At 28.9% G+C, this 16,516-nt stretch overlaps 1 protein-coding gene and 2 pseudogenes across 2 annotated transcripts in view; 2 read left to right on the top strand and 1 right to left on the bottom strand.

The window, feature by feature from the left end:
• The first annotated feature begins 1 nt into the window (after position 1).
• On the top strand, positions 2 to 1,316 carry LOC112690558 (annotated as a pseudogene).
• On the top strand, positions 1,315 to 1,852 carry LOC112690559 (annotated as a pseudogene).
• Positions 1,853 to 6,822: 4,970 nt separating this feature from the next.
• Positions 6,823 to 16,516, bottom strand: part of LOC112690525 (bifunctional heparan sulfate N-deacetylase/N-sulfotransferase) — a 62,977-nt gene continuing 53,283 nt past the window's right edge. Inside the window, exons 4-15 of one of the 2 annotated variants that reach the window (XM_025564558.1) lie at positions 14,254 to 14,649; positions 13,930 to 14,056; positions 13,730 to 13,845; positions 13,468 to 13,653; positions 13,260 to 13,388; positions 11,609 to 11,791; positions 10,785 to 11,005; positions 10,590 to 10,716; positions 10,348 to 10,502; positions 8,394 to 8,570; positions 8,091 to 8,329; positions 6,823 to 6,978 (exon numbers count right to left, since the gene is read on the bottom strand). In XM_025564558.1, the coding sequence (XP_025420343.1) occupies positions 8,101 to 8,329; positions 8,394 to 8,570; positions 10,348 to 10,502; positions 10,590 to 10,716; positions 10,785 to 11,005; positions 11,609 to 11,791; positions 13,260 to 13,388; positions 13,468 to 13,653; positions 13,730 to 13,845; positions 13,930 to 14,056; positions 14,254 to 14,649 (2,046 nt within the window). In that variant the 3' untranslated portion in view covers positions 6,823 to 6,978; positions 8,091 to 8,100. Of the gene's footprint in view, positions 6,979 to 8,090; positions 8,330 to 8,393; positions 8,571 to 10,347; positions 10,503 to 10,589; positions 10,717 to 10,784; positions 11,006 to 11,608; positions 11,792 to 13,259; positions 13,389 to 13,467; positions 13,654 to 13,729; positions 13,846 to 13,929; positions 14,057 to 14,253; positions 14,650 to 16,516 lie in introns of those variants that run through there. The other variant, XM_025564557.1, reaches the window with a different exon arrangement.

The raw sequence follows: 16,516 nt of genomic DNA on the forward strand, positions 1-16,516 counted from the left end.
GTAAAAATAAATATTTTTAAGAATGATGCTTAGTTATTTTGTAACAGTTCAAAATAATAAATAGCAATGTGTTTGAATACAGATCTCATAAAGAAGAGCAAATGTCCATCTGTATCCGTTATACAAACAATTTAGAGGTGAAAGAACGTTTTTTAGGATTTGTTGATGTATCATATAGTCAAAATGCTGATGCATTATATTCATCTATTATCGACTTTTTACGTTTTTGTAATTTATCTGATATTCCAATTGTTGGCCAGTCTTTTGACGGAGCAAATGTAATGTCTGGTCAGAAAGGAGGTGTCCAAACTAAACTTAAGCAAATTTATCCATATGCTATATACATTCATTGTATGACACACAAATTAAATTTAGTGATTGTGGACACATGCAAATATTTGAAGGTAATCTAATTATTTATTATTTCTTTGAATAATATTTTATTACTTAGTACCAATTAATAATTTATAATAATTAAAATCGTATTTTGTTTAATTAGTATCTTAGAAAATTATTTAATGGACTAGAAGCGATATACGTACATTTCTCATATCCTTCAAAAAATAAAAAATTCAATGAAATTCAAAATCTACTTGGGTTAAAAAAAATCATTAGTTCAGTTAAGTAAAACAAGATGGGCCTGTTGTTTTAAAAGTTGCAGCTCAGTCATACAAAATTATGGTGTATTAATTCAGTCTTTAAAAGAGGAAATTGATGCTCAAAAAAATAAAGATGTCGCTGAAGCAATTGGTATGATTTATGTAGATTCATATAATTTAATGGCAACTATATTTTATTTTATTATTCAGTGAAAAATATTGAATTTAAATTGTTTTGTTTTAGGTATTATTTCAACAATTAAGTCTGTTGATTTTGTAATATATTTATTCATATTAAAGGAAGTCTTACAAATTATTCATATACTATCAAATCATCTACAATCAAAATCAGCAACCCTGGGTAATTCTAAATCTTTAATAACTGGAGTAATTACAACTTTACAAGAACATCGTGATTCTGAACAACATTATAATACACTTTGGAATGAAGTGCTTGAATTTAGCACTAAACATGACATTTCTCTTGAAATTCCTTTGCAATGTAAGAAAAAATATAAAAATACTGAATTTGTAATTTATAATTATTTATTTATTTGGTTATAGCTGTATCAAAGAAAAGATTACGAAAAGAGCCATCTCAACTCAAAGATTTTGTTTGTTTGTCAACAACTAGTGCTAGTGATGATCATACTGCAGATATTGTAGAAACAAAAAAAAAAATATTGGGAAAAAAAAGCTTATTATAGTATATTAGATACAATGATAAATATTTTAAAAACAAGATTTTCTGAAGAAAGCCTTCAAGTAGCCTCATCAGTAGATAATTTACTAAAATTGAAATTTGAAAGTTCTTCATTTTTAATTGATCATTACAAGGTACATGTAAAATACATTATTATTTTTCAAGCATTTAACTAATGTTTAATATTTGTTTAGGATTTATTTGGAATTTGTAATCAGTCACTGATGTCTGAAATGTCTGTTTTAAAAAACATTCTGGGTGAAAACTCTAGTTTAGAGGAAATAAAACAACATTTGATATTATATGATGGTAAAGTATTTCCAAATTTTTGTAAGATGTTTCAAGTAGCTGTTACTCTTCCGTAAGTACAGCGACCTGTGAGAGATCATTTTCTACTATGCGGCGTATAAAAACATGGTTGCGTACTTGTATGAATCAAGATAGGTTCAGCAATTTAAGTATTATGAATATAGAAAAAGACATTCCTATCAATGATGAAGACATATTAAATATTTTTGAAAAAACCGAGAGACGGATACAATTACATTAAATATCTATTTGATGATATTTAATGTTATATACCTATTATTATATATATATTTACATAAATGTACTATGTATGATAATACATATTTTAAAATTCAATAAATACAGATACCATTCTTAAAACTATGTACCTATAAATTATAATTTAAAAAAAAAATGTGTTGGGGCTTGAGCCCCCCCTAAACATTTTTCCTATTTGCGCCACTGGTGAGGACTCAAAAAAGAACTGCAAACCCTACAATAAGCTACTACTTTTTGTTTTATGTTCATTTTGGTAGTAAGCCAATTTTTGTACTTTGTCATAGTTAACCATTTTTCTATAAATTTTCTAACAGTTGTTTTTTTTTTTGTCTGTTGTTGATGATTGAGAAGCTTCTAGATCTTGTTCAATAACTAAACTTGAATCAGCAGTAATCAAACTCAACAAAGGTTCCGGTTCATCAATGTTTTCTTTTTCTTTTATAATTAATTGAGTAGATTGAGTGTCAGGCACAACTTTTTTAAGCCATTTATCCATTGTTATTATATAATTTTTATAGATATTTATAAACAAAATAGGTAACAGCAGCTATAATTTACTTGATTGCTATTAACTAATTGGTATTAACTATTAACATTTCACAATTGTATTATTTGTAATTTCTGTGAGTATTGAATTTCGTAATTTCGTGTTATCAATTATAATTTACCACGATCGCATTGTAATCATTGTAACCACAGATATATACAATAACTAGATTGCTAACTGATTATGTCTGACGCATTATGATTATGAAGCCGAAAGCCATAAACTGGGTTCACACTACACCGTGACGTGTATTTTACCAGATCGTGTGCTTTAAATATGTGTGATACCAATATATATCTTATGGTGATGTTATCAAATTTTGGTTACATATTTTTGCAGTTTTTTATTAGATATAAAATATTTTCATAAGTTTCAATAAATGATAACTGATTTTATTTATTATTTTTAACTGAATTAATAATAAATTATATAGTAGACAGTATGTATTATATTATTATTAGGACTCGGAACTTAATGCACTTAACAAGTACTAAATATACATGCACTTATGCGCTTAAAAAAGTACAAATATGCTTCAAAAATATGCAGTTAATTTTTTTTTAACACAAAAATGTTTATAAATAAAGATATTTTATTAAATATACTCGTACATAATAGTAAAAATGTTGTTAGTATATTTTACTAAGCTAAACATAATCTCTAGGTATAAATATATAAGATAAAATAACATAAAAATAGTTTGAAATTTAAAATTTTCTTTCAAAATGTTTCCATTAGGTTTTTCATAGTGTCAAGAAAATAATTTCAAGGTTACTTAGCAATAAATTTAATAAATATCCCAATAAAATCATGCAAATGCAACATCTTCCGAGCCTTTTGTTATTATGAATACTGTTATCATAGAATATTATATTATTACTATTAAAATCGGTAACCACGTTCAAAAGTTAGATAAAATCAACTTCACGGTATCTTATGGTTAGTGAGGTAACTTGTGATTTATTATACGGTTACCTTGATGTAACAATATGGTTCAACCAATCAGAGATAATTATTTTATAAGACACGACACGGCACGGTGTAGTATGAACCCGGCTATATGCATGCATAGACCTTGTACTAGGTATAAGGTCTATGGATTATTATACATTATGGATTATTATTATTATACAATTACAATTAATAATAATAGGTATAATAAAAAATAAAAAAAACTTATAACTTGTATTACAATACATTTCAATTTAATTCTCTATATATAGTATATATTACCACATTTTTTTGTATTTTCATAAATACCGCAAAAATACCACATTTTATACAATACCACACCATGTACCAAAATTGGATGAAATTACCACCGTATGTGGTAATTACCATATCATCGGAAACACTGAAACCAGGACTGCTTAGAAAACTTGTTTGGTACAGTTAGAACACAAAATGATAACTGTATTAATCCAACTTGTATACAATTTAATCATATGCGTGCGCAGACCTCTTTTTCAGGGTATGCAAAAGGCTGCCACTGCCTACTCCCCACCATAAACTGAAAGTTAATTTAAGCTTCGAAATTCTGGTCTTAATAACTATTTAATTTAAAATTTTAATTTTTTTTCCTGAAAAAAGTGACTGAATACCCATTTCTTAATCGTTATAACTGTCTTCATAATTAAAATTTAAAATAAATTACGAAAAAAAAAAAATTAAATTCATAACATTTGAAATGGTTTGAAAAATACGTTTAAATAGGGTAAATAAATAAAAACGTAATTATATACTTAAATTAAAAACAAAATAAATTTGATAAATAATCAAAATTAATCATAAAACGATTCTGCGTACAATTGAGTTCTTAATATCACCAATAATGTTTTCGGGATTTTAATTTATAGCCATTTCTTGTTCTGTAGTTGATAGCTATTTAATCTCGCTTGAATTATTGTACTTCTTAATTTCATTAACACATTAAATCGTTATTATAGCATATGATTTGTGTTTCAAAAATAAATTAAACTGTCTGGGACTGCATATAAAAATATAATAAAAATCATAATGTAATAAAAAATTACATAATATACGTAAGACCAAATATATCATAATTTTTTGTAATTTTAGAAAGAAGGCTCTATGTTTAGGGTATACAGTTGTATACCCTGCATACCCCTGAGCACGCCTATGAATTTAAACGTATTTTTTAAAAACTCTTCTACATTAATTATTTTAAATATTCTGAAGGAGCTAATTGTTTAGATGATTTAGATAACGTTTTAACGGGTCTTCAAGAAACACAATCCAACGATTTGAAAATAATTTTTCCAGAAAAAGTACATGTAGCAAATACTTGTCCACTTTCTATAGATCCAAAACATTATCGATCCCTCGGGTTACCTGAATTAAATGCATTCACATATGTCTGTGGGTATTTAATGAGTAAATGTATTCAAAAGCATACCTATGATGTCTGTATGAATTTTGCACATGCCACTACAACATTGTCACGTGAAAATTTTTTTAGCTACTTCAAAGCATATGAACGTGATCCCGCTTCTATACTTTCATCTTTAATAATGCTAGATTCAACTTTTTACCAATTTATTTTTGATCTTGATTAAATCTATATAAGCAAATTTTGACAATTTATCAATTTTACCCAATTTTGGACAACAAATTAAATAATGTATGATTAGTAATGTGTATTTTGAACATCCTTGTCCACAATTTCCAAAAGATTATCTATTAAACCTTTTTATTAGATTCCGTATATATACTACACTAACAAGAACAAATAAAAATGTATGCCTTCAAAGTAGAAATAAAAATAAAAATAGAAAAATTAAAATACTTTCCAACTTGTAATATTTCTTAGTTACTTAAATTTTGTTGATAATTTTAGTTAATAATCATTATATAATATTGTTTAATATGCATAATATAGAAAAATTGATGTATTGTAATTATTGTTATTGATGTATTGTATTTATAATTGATTAATTGTATAATATAAAAAAAATTAGATCGATAGTTATTTTTTGTTTTACGTAAATATTATAATATTACCTGTTTACACGTCATTATTCCATACTTCATTACAGAGTAATATATATTTTATAAAAAATGTTTAACAATGTGTTTAAAAGATTTTATATAGTTGATGTTTGAAGAAATTGTCTTAAATCCTAATAACGTGCTGTATAATGTTTTTTCGTCTTTCAGTTCAATATTCAAGCACATTTTTCATAATTCCATTGTTTACTTATCGGTGATAATACTGTCAGCTTCTTTCAAGATCAACGAAAAATATTTTGCCAGAATAAAGGAAATAAGTAGAGTGTCGTTTCTGTTATGTTCTATGCATATACTAAACTGAACATCAACAATAATATATATATTATTCAATATTAAAAATTGACAAATTTATGAAATGTAAATTATTTATTTTCGTATTAACATTGAAAAAGTGTTCCGACTGATACCAAAGCAAACTTGTTTAAAATTTCAAAAAATTTAAAATTTTTTAAATCAAACCACTAAAAATACCTAAATTACCTTAATTTGTATCAGTTGTACTGCTATTTCACGGCCATAATTTGGTTTTAAATATATCTTTCTTGCGCCGTGGCAGTGACTTATACGGCTCGCATGCACGAATTACTAATATTGCCTATACTGAATCCCTTAAAATAGTCCGTTTACAATGGTCGTCATTTAAAAAAAATCTCTAATGGATAACGTCTAATCTGAGAAGCTCCCTTTAAATTTTCCCAGATTGGGGCCTGGAGCAAAACAATCCTGTACCGTCGTACTACTAGTTTGTAATTAATTATGTCAAAATCTAATAATAGATACTTACTGATAAATATTTCCAAGTGTGAAATCTATATTTTCTAATTTATAACTAAACTTTTCAGTATAACACAGACCAGTTTCTTTTTAATTGCTGACCAGTGGTTGAGAACCGCTGTTATAGACACCAGCTTGGTGTACATGTAGTCAAGAAATGTTTCTTGGCTATTTGAGATATGGTTTCAACATCATTGATTAATCAATAATAAATTGCTAAAATAATTCAGTATTAATATTATAAAATAATAAAACGGGTTAGTACAAAAAAGTGGTCTTTTATATTTTCAGGCAGAGCCAAAATAAGAAAATTGACACGTAAAGCACTGGGTGCTTGAAAAAAAAAATTAATTAACACATGGACGGTCTACATTATTATCTGTATAATATTTAGGTATAATAATAATAATAATAATAATATACATATGTATATATTATGTGCATACAATATACATGAATAAAATAATATTTGTTACATCAAAAAAAAAAAAAAAAGAAAAAAAACAATTCTTATTATTAATAATTATTAACATGGTCTATTTACAAAAACAGCTATAATAAAATCAACAAAATTTAAAATTAAAAAAAAAACCTAATTTCATAGTTTAAAATAACCTAATATGGCATCGATTTTCATAGTTTTTTTTAAAAATATTACAATATTGTTATTATATATAATATGAGAAATTCAGGATTTCATTTTCTCGTGGTAGAATATACACCAGCCAACAAACGCTGGTATTTCTTCTTTCTACCACCTAAAAACATTAAATAATATTACATTAGCATAATTAACATAATAATGGTGAGCAGTATAAAAAATAATAAAATAGATATGCTACACTTTTTTTTTGTGTGTTTTGTGTATGGTTCAACATTTTATTGAAATATTAATGATATTATTTATATATTGATATAGTAATTGTTAATTATTTCGAATGAATGGTAACAAAAAAAATACAGTCAATTGGTTTCTAGCCGAAGAAAATATAATTTTTAATGAAGTTATCAGAGCAAAATGATTTTACACATAAAGTGGTACAGTGAACTTTACTTTCAGTAGAAAATCTAGCGCTAGATTTTTGTTGTTTTTACTGTGTTTCACTTTAGATATGATAGTTTAACTAATGAGAAGTGTACACATAAAAGTATTTATGAAATAATTCATTAAAAACATGACACAAGTGTTATTGAAATTTTTAATAATTAAAGAAAAATATAATAATTTTTCATTATTATTTTTCAATTTTTATAAATTCAATACAATAACTGAGGCAATGTGAATGAGAGCTATAAAGGTATTCCAATCATGTTTGAAAAATGGAACAGTTGTAGAATAATTCTAAAGATTTAGTACAACAGAAGGTTTAGAAAATTTTTTAATTTATATATTTTTATTTTATTTTTCTATACCTATTCAAAAATGGGCAATGGGCCAGACATGTGTGGCAAACAGACGGATGCCTAATAAAAGAAGTAATGACTTAGACGTTAGTGGTGAGAAGACCAAAGGGAAACCCATGAAGATGGATAGACAGCATAAAAGAGATATGGAATGCGGCAGACCACGGGGTGGCGGATTGGCAAGTTATAGCGTATGATAGAGAGAAATGGAAGGAAGTATTTTTGGTGGTAAAGATCCTCAATAGATTGTAAAGCCGGAAAAAAAAACTATCCAAAATAAATTAATAATAATAGTGATATTTTATATCATACATCAAATTCCTACACCGACTGTTTACTCATGTTGAGTTATTATATACTTTCCACATACAGTTAAAACACATTTTCTTAAACTGTAGTATAAGTACTAATTTACATTTAATTTTTATATTTTGAACTTATGAACCAGATGGAACTGGAAACTTACGAAGCAAATGTCAGGTGGACGAATAGCTTAAATCATCTTTGAGCCACTGAGGGATAGTTGTGTGCTCTAACTTGCGTAAAAGTTTAACTAAAGCAGTGTTATATGGCATATAATATTCTCGGAGGTATTTATACGACTCTGCGTCCATAGTGGCATATTGTCGACCTTTGCCTTTTCCTAGACACTTGTTTCCACCTCCTTCTAATACTTTACAGAAGAATCCTTTTTTCACATCATATCTATAACAAGATTAAAATTATGTAGTAAAGTAAAATATTAAATAGTAATAGAAAAATAATGTACCTTATGTGAGAAGAATAATCAAACATCGGTGTGATTTTCAAAAATTTTTGAAACTGATCAAGTACGTCTACAGGATTTGATTTGAGTTGGTCACCATCAATAATATGCAAATTGTTATGATTAAAATAATCCAGCCAATGTTCTATGTGAAGAGCATATTTTCCTGGGTTTAAGCATCTAAAATTAATAATTCAATTTTATCATTTTTAAATTCATGTAATTATTATATAAAAAAAAAAAAGTACTTATACAATTAATACCGAAGCTCAAGTTATTGTAAGAACAATAGTATTAGTATAGTGCAATAGTGTATGACTAAACACAGTGTATAGTAACAATGTGTATAACAGTCAAGGCCGGATTAAGGGGGGTTTATCCAGGGCGGTAGCCCAGGGGCCCTCTTGAGTACCCAAGTGAAAGGGCCCCACACAATTTTAAGCCGATACACATTTTATTTCATACTAAAATTAGTAGTTTTATAGACATAAATTGTATATACCTATTCATTTTATAATTATATAATGCAATTGACAATTTGTGAAATAGTTAAAAAAATGTATTGTTCTGCAAGCGTAGTGAGAATTTTTGTAAAGCATGTTTTGTCAAAAGGACCCATATAAAATTTCAACCCCGGGGCCTAATAGGTGCTTAATCCGGCCTTGGTAACAGTGTATGCTGTTTAACACTTATTTTAACTTCATATAAATCAAATTATGAAAATACATTTTTAAATCCAATTATCTATTGATCACAGTTTATGATTGATTTGTTATTTTAGGTTCTAATCAATTGATTATATCATGGATCATATCATTTATAAATAACAGTGGTTATGTTTTATATAGATTCTACTTAGTAATTACTTAATTGAAAATGAACAATTAAAACTATAATATTAGTAACCTTAAATGATTCATTTGATTTGATAAAATAAAATTTAGTTTTGAAATTGATTATAACTAGGGCAGATAACTTGTAACATTTGTATATTAGTTTTGCACAATCACAAAAATAGCAGAGTACAAAACTAGTAGGTTTCATGCTTTCACAAAGCTAGACTTGAAATTTAATTTTGCATATAAAAGTATATTTTAAGTTTGTATTTTAAGGGCATATTTAATTCCATTTTATACTTTTTAATGCATATTTCAAATAATTTATAATTTTAACAATACTTTTCCACTGAAGTTTATATTTCATCTAATATATGACCAAAACATTGTTCAATTAAGAATAATTTTAAATTTTAATTACATAATACGGTTAATATAGTATATTTGTAATTCGTATCAACTTTTTGTTTCTGTGTGCTAAAATTAAAATGCTGAAAGATAAAATAGTCTTTTAATAATTGGTTAAAGAGTTATATATCGGAATTAGGTGTCAATGTGTTTTCAACTGACTGTAATGTTCTATTCTGTAAGTATTTTAGCATCAAAAATGTGTAAAAATGATTTAATGTTACATTACATTTAAATTATTTATATATTTTTAAATAAGTTGCTTAAAAAAATGTAATAGCATATTTTTAGTGCATATTATAGGGTTTTTAAGAGCAATAGTGCTAAAATATTTAGTGTTTTTTTAGAGCTACAAGTCCTCTATCCTAATCATAAGTTATAATTGTTTAGTTCAATTTTAAAATAATTTGGAAATCTACAAAATAAAATATAGCTCACATGTTTTTTTATAGAACTTATAACCAAATAGTTGTAAATTAATTAATTAAATGGTAAAATTAATTTAATACAAACATAAAAATCATACTCCTTGATTTAAAATTAAAGAAAGTTCTTAAAATTGTAAGTAGTTTTCATTGGATTGGTAGATTTATGCAAAAGCACTCCTTCCAATAAGAAAAAAAAAATGGAGTACCAATAGTAATAATAATAATAAAGTCATTGTAATCAATTATAATCTTGGACCCTAGAAAGTTATTTCAATCAATATTAACCGATTACGAAGATCTCTTAGTGGTTTGGGCGCAACAGATTCATTGGCTGTGATAACTTGATAAAATGAATACTTGAGCGTAGTTGGATCACCGTGGGCTTTGGCATGTTGATACCAGCTATAAGCTCTTTTAGCAGGTGAGATTAATATGGTCACCTGTGTACATAAATTAAATAAATTAAAAATGCATATTGAAATTGGTAAGACACAAAATGGTACACGAGGTAATGAATGTGAACTCACAAGTTTAACATTTGGTAATAATGCTTGCACTCGCTTGGGCACAATGTCTGCATCAAAGTAAGTGGCAGACTTTTCAAATACAATCTTATTGTCAACAGAATCGTTGGAAGGGAAAAAATCCATGTACCTGAAACAAAACATAAGTGCATTAGTATATGCAAATTTTTTTCATTAACTTCTTACTGTTATACTAACCAATCCAACCCTTTGTAATAGTTACGACCGTTAAAAAATTGGATTTCTTCAAATGTTTCTTTACTTGGAGCATTTGCTGATATATTTGGGTGCATTGATAGGAACGTGTACAATGCGGTTGTACCAGTCTTCTGAGGTCCAATAACCAGAAACTTGGGAAGACGTTGACAAGATTTTTTGTACGACCAAATCTTAAGATGTCTTTGGTCCAAACAGGGATTCTAAAATTTTAAAATATATACTTAAAATACAAATATTTTATATTTTAATAATTTTTTAGATAGTGTTTTTAATTTTATCTAAGAAATACTAATTTAATATAATTTATTAAAAATTTGCAATTGTATTTTATACATACATATAAAATATTAATAATTAAATAAAATTAATAAATAAATAAATAAATGCTCATCCTGAAAAATTATTATATTTGTAAAGTACGACCAGTTTAAAATTAAAAGTTCATCATCAGGTATATATTGACAAAGTTAATAAAATCGTAACCCTTATTTATTTATTTTATTCTATAAATAATATATTTTTATTTTGTTATTATTTTAGTTTTTTTAGACATGGATGGCCAATCCCAAACAGTTGGGAGAAAGGTGAAGAAGAAAAACTTTTATTTTATTTTTTTTATATATTTTACAATTAGAACATTTAGTTTCAAGAAACCATCTGCGGTAAATTTGGACAATTTACAGGACACGTGTATTTTATAGAACAGTAACAGAACTGTTAACATAATTGGTAAATTAATCTAGACCAGATAAAATGTTTGACATAAATGTCTAAATACATTAGTATTTTGTGGCTATACTTACACCCCACATAGGATCGATTTCCTCGGGATACAACTTGAAGTATTTTTCCGCCAACTGCAAAGGTCCCGAGGACACTAGTTTTAAGTTTGTCCAGCATCTGATAAACTGGAAGACCGACTCGAAGGTGTACAACGCTAACCGGTCACTGCCGTAATTGGACATGTGACTCATGAACACGTTAATCTAGGAGACGAGATTATTATATTATTGTTGTTATTATTATTAGGTACTGTTGTCGGCACATGGCGAAACGGTAAAAACAAATTTACCGTAAACAGATTAAAATATATGGTAAAAGCAAAAGGATAGGGATAAATATACGAGCGAGAGTGAAAAGCGATTATCTATTCATGGCACCTTACGAGCTTTTTCTTTAAAAACCTTTGAGTAGATTACCCTTGCAGTAATAATACACTCTATATAGGCACACTTGTCACACCCGCCATCGTGTGCATAACGCGACCGCGGTAGCTTACTGAAACTATTATATAATCTTGTGAACGGCGTGGTGTGGGCAAGAATATCAGACTTTCCCGTAGAGCAGTGGTGGCAAAACTTTTTTTTTCCTCAGGCCATAAAAAACAACTTTTTTTTTATCGCGGGCCATAAAAAAATGCATTCTAAATTTTTTTTTACGTAAATGCAAAATATTACAGTTATACAAATAAGTGCTGTAATATAGAAGACACTCGCGGGCCAGATATTAAATGATGGCGGGCCGGAGTTGGCCCGCGGGCCGTAGTTTGGCCACCACTGCCGTAGAGCATACAACTATAAAAACCGTAATGCAAGTAGACGGTTGTTGTTTCTTAGAGCCTGTTATTTTAATAACATAAAAACAATACGTTGTTTCGTGAAACGTTTTCCTTTTCTTATTTTTTTTTTCCACAGAAATAAATTTTTTTCCGACACGAAGTGTACATAAATAATGTGTTCTCTTATATTCACCCCTGTCCGTCGATGGCGTAATATTGTTTCGTCTACACCAGTGGTTCATAATCCTTTGTAGATCACGGACCCTTGTTGAAACATTTTTAGACATTGTGGACCCCCTTACCAATTTTTTTTCGAATATATATATTTTTTTTTTTACAAAACATCTCATGTTATTAAAACCAAAATTTAAATAATTATTTTTATTACATTTAATTTTTCAATTAGTTGGTGTTATACTTAAGACACAAGTTTTTGAACATCGTATAAAGATATTATATAATAAATTATACAATAAAAAATATATGAAAAAAAATAAAAATAATAATAATCCAACTTGATTATAATAAAGCACTCATGTCACGTATGTTATGTGTTAAGGCTGCCGCGGACCTCCGAAATGACTATCTACTAACTGGTCTACACGATTACGGAAAAACTAAAGGAAAAAACAGCGAGTAAATTTTTTTACGAAATAATAAATGCGATAAAATCACGCCTACGATCCGTAATGATAGACAAGGTACAGAAATCGATTTCGTAACCATTCAAATCATAGTTGAAAAAACTATTATTTTTCGGAATCGAAACGTCATATCGAAACTAGAAAACGAAGTCGTAGGAGTTTTGCTTGGAGACGCGCGAGTTACCGCACTTCGGTGTAGTATAACTAGGGAGTTATTTATACAACTGCAAGGGATACCCGCACGACACTTACAGGGTTGTACACGATCGTCTGGAACAGTTCTCCGCCCATTATGGATTCGTCCAACTTTTTCCGACCACCGGGATAACGGTCAACGTAGATGGTGTGTGTGAATAAACCGCAGGTCTGTCTCGGCAATACCTACACGAACGCAAAAAGCAACGACGACTGTAGATATTTTCGTTCTTTTCCCACTATACGTATATAATATAAGTTTTACCTTGATGCCCCGATGAACGAACCCTCTTCTCAGTCTGGCAGGCCTCAGGTGCGGGTACTCCTCCGTCGAAGTTACTTTGATGTTCCACACTTTTTTCCATACGGTGTACAATAGCTCGTGTACCGGGTACACACCGGAATGGTGGGGCGCCACCGAGTAACTGGAGTTGGTTGGTATTCCATGAGCCTAGATATTATAAATACGCGTTTTCAAATATTTTTCAAACATGTCCTAGCGATTCAGTTTTCTAGCAAAAACTTACCTCGGCGAACGCCTTGTTCAACGTCATTTCGTACTCTAGATGAGTTTCGTTGTTATACAGATGTGGTTGCATATGATTCCACATATGACAAAACCAGTTAAACTTATCCACGTGTTCTGTATTTGAACATATAATTTTAAGATTGGTCTTAAAAATGTTATCGAAACTGATCGGAATCATAATAAGAATAACAAGCTTACCTAATATCGTGTCGTCTCCTTCGTTTTCCTCCCATGTACCCCGATGGAAGTATTTTCCAGAGAAGCCTAAATTGAATTTGAATCCCGGCACCAACTTTTGTATCCGTTCTTGAGTTTTAACGAGGTCCTAGGGTAAAACAAGTGGTTATAAAATTAACATTAAAAATATTATGCATTTTTTTATACATAAATTACATGCCGTTAAACGTTTGTTCGTTATTACAACTTACGGTGACATTAGACGGTATAATATAACAGTAAGCGGTTTGATTAGATTTGATACGAAAAAAAAAATAAAGAAAAAAGACGGAAAATAGATCTTACGTGAACGTCTTCTTTCCACATGCGGATACCGGTTTCGCCGACGAATATGTCGTCGATGTCCACGAGTACCTGCCGTTCGAGTGATATGCTCAGTAATCCTTTGCTGAGGTACGATAGCGAGTCGAGGAACAACAATCGGTGCAGCCAGAACTTGAGTCCGGAGCCGAACAGCATCCTGGATATGCCATCGTACATGCCATGGTCCTGCATGACAGTGGCTAAAGGGATGTACTCGTCCGGTGTGCCGAAAGAATTGTTGCTGCCCCATGCCACCGGTTCATACGTCGTGTGGTTAGCGCTGAAAACAGACCAGTCATCGCCCGGTAACGGTCCTTGGTAAACACCACCGGCTCGGGCTACTCGGAGCACTGGCGATGCCGAGTTCAGCATGGCATCCTGGGAAGTACACATACAAAAATGTTATAAGGCGCAAATAATTTGAGTTTAATGGTGGTGTTTTAGCACAATACATACGGGGAGGAGAGGCAGGAGCATGATGCAACTCGTCCAAAAGTATTAGGAGGACTTAAGCAACAAACAAATATTAGAGGAAACAGAGGGAATATTATACGATGTGTACTATCATCACGGGATTCAGAGTGCGAACTATATAACTTTGGGTGCTAAGCACTCTTGGTACCCCTGTGATTTGTGCCGACCGGGTTGAGGATTTTACTTACATAACTTATAACCAGTGTTGGGAATAGATAATGCAAAATTTATCTAGATAAAGATAAAAGATAATATGTTCAAAATCATCTAGATAAAGATAAAGATATTTTCAAAAAATGTTATTTTTTGGTCAATATTTCATATTCTAATAATATCTATGAAGACTCAATTATAATAATTATTATCAATAGTGACCTAGGTGTTTAATTTTTATTGTAGTAATGTAGTGTACCATTAAGCAGTATTTATATATAATGTAAAATATTTAATGATAGTTAATCACTAAAATGTTACACAAAAAAAAAAATAAATAAAAATTGCTCTATACGTAACAGGATGAATACAAAATACATAAAAAATTATTTTAAGTCTTCCATATAATATTAATTTGATGATTTTCATTATTCTATAAGTAGTTACGACTTTACGGGTTCCAAGAGTGAAATAATGATTATTCAGCGTATGAGTTACATGTGTATACTAAAATCAAATACCTACTATACTTGGAGCTTCCATGGAAAAATAAGAAAGTAAGTTTAAAAATACCAAAATATTTTCCCGACATGAAAATACAAAAAAATGTCATACCAAGAAATAATAATTACTTATTAACAATGCACGAATTATGATTATGAATACAATATCTATATGTATAAAAGAAAGTCAGGTTATTTACAGATTTTATAATTCAAGAACGGCTGGACCGATTTTGATGATCTCTGATTAGTTGGATTCGTCTCCGTACAAGAATAAAAATAACTCTAATCTTGACAAGAATACAGATATTTATCTAGATAAGTCCCAACACTGCTTATAACTATAACGTCTATACTATAATCAAATAAGTAATGTTTACGAAATGTCTACAATATTTATCTGAACATAATGAAAGTATCGTCTGGTAAGTTTTTCTAATGAATGGCGTAATCCTTGGCGTATTTACGTTTTGAAATAAAAAAATGATTATGGCATCGCAATGGAAGCTTTATCTATATGTAATTTCGAAATATATTCAAATATATGATAATTAGGGAGTTTTTGCACAACGCCGGTTAAAAATAACATTGCACTCCGTTATCGTTATTTACTAATACGAGTCAGTGCAAATGCGCACCGAAAACGTTCCGCTTATCCATTTATCGTAATCGGTTATTTTAGACAATTTAACGGGCTTCGTTATCGTAATATCGGTTACCATGTCATCAAATAATATAATATTTACTATTATGATAACACATCATTTTCGAAGCTTTTGAAAGTGTAACTTGTTAGTTGTAAGTTTTTTTTCGTATTTTACAATTATTTTTATTTCTAAAATGGAATACAAAAAGGAGCGTTTGCGGTTTTCAACCTTAGAGGATTTATTTTTATTACAGCAAGTGGTATGTTTAAACGCCTACAATGATGCTAACAAATGGGGAAATATTCAAAGCTTAAACATCGAATAAAATTATAAAATATATAATAAACAATAGAATATAAAATATATTATACTCTTACTCTAATATACAGTTAATTAAAAATACAATTTACCTTGTGTAAATAATATTAATAATATTTCAATTTGATGACAGTTTATAATCTCATGCTA

Source organism: Sipha flava, unplaced genomic scaffold (genome assembly GCF_003268045.1).
Source record: "Sipha flava isolate LNK unplaced genomic scaffold, YSA_version1 50_pilon_pilon, whole genome shotgun sequence".
NCBI classification, from domain to species: domain Eukaryota; kingdom Metazoa; phylum Arthropoda; class Insecta; order Hemiptera; family Aphididae; genus Sipha; species Sipha flava.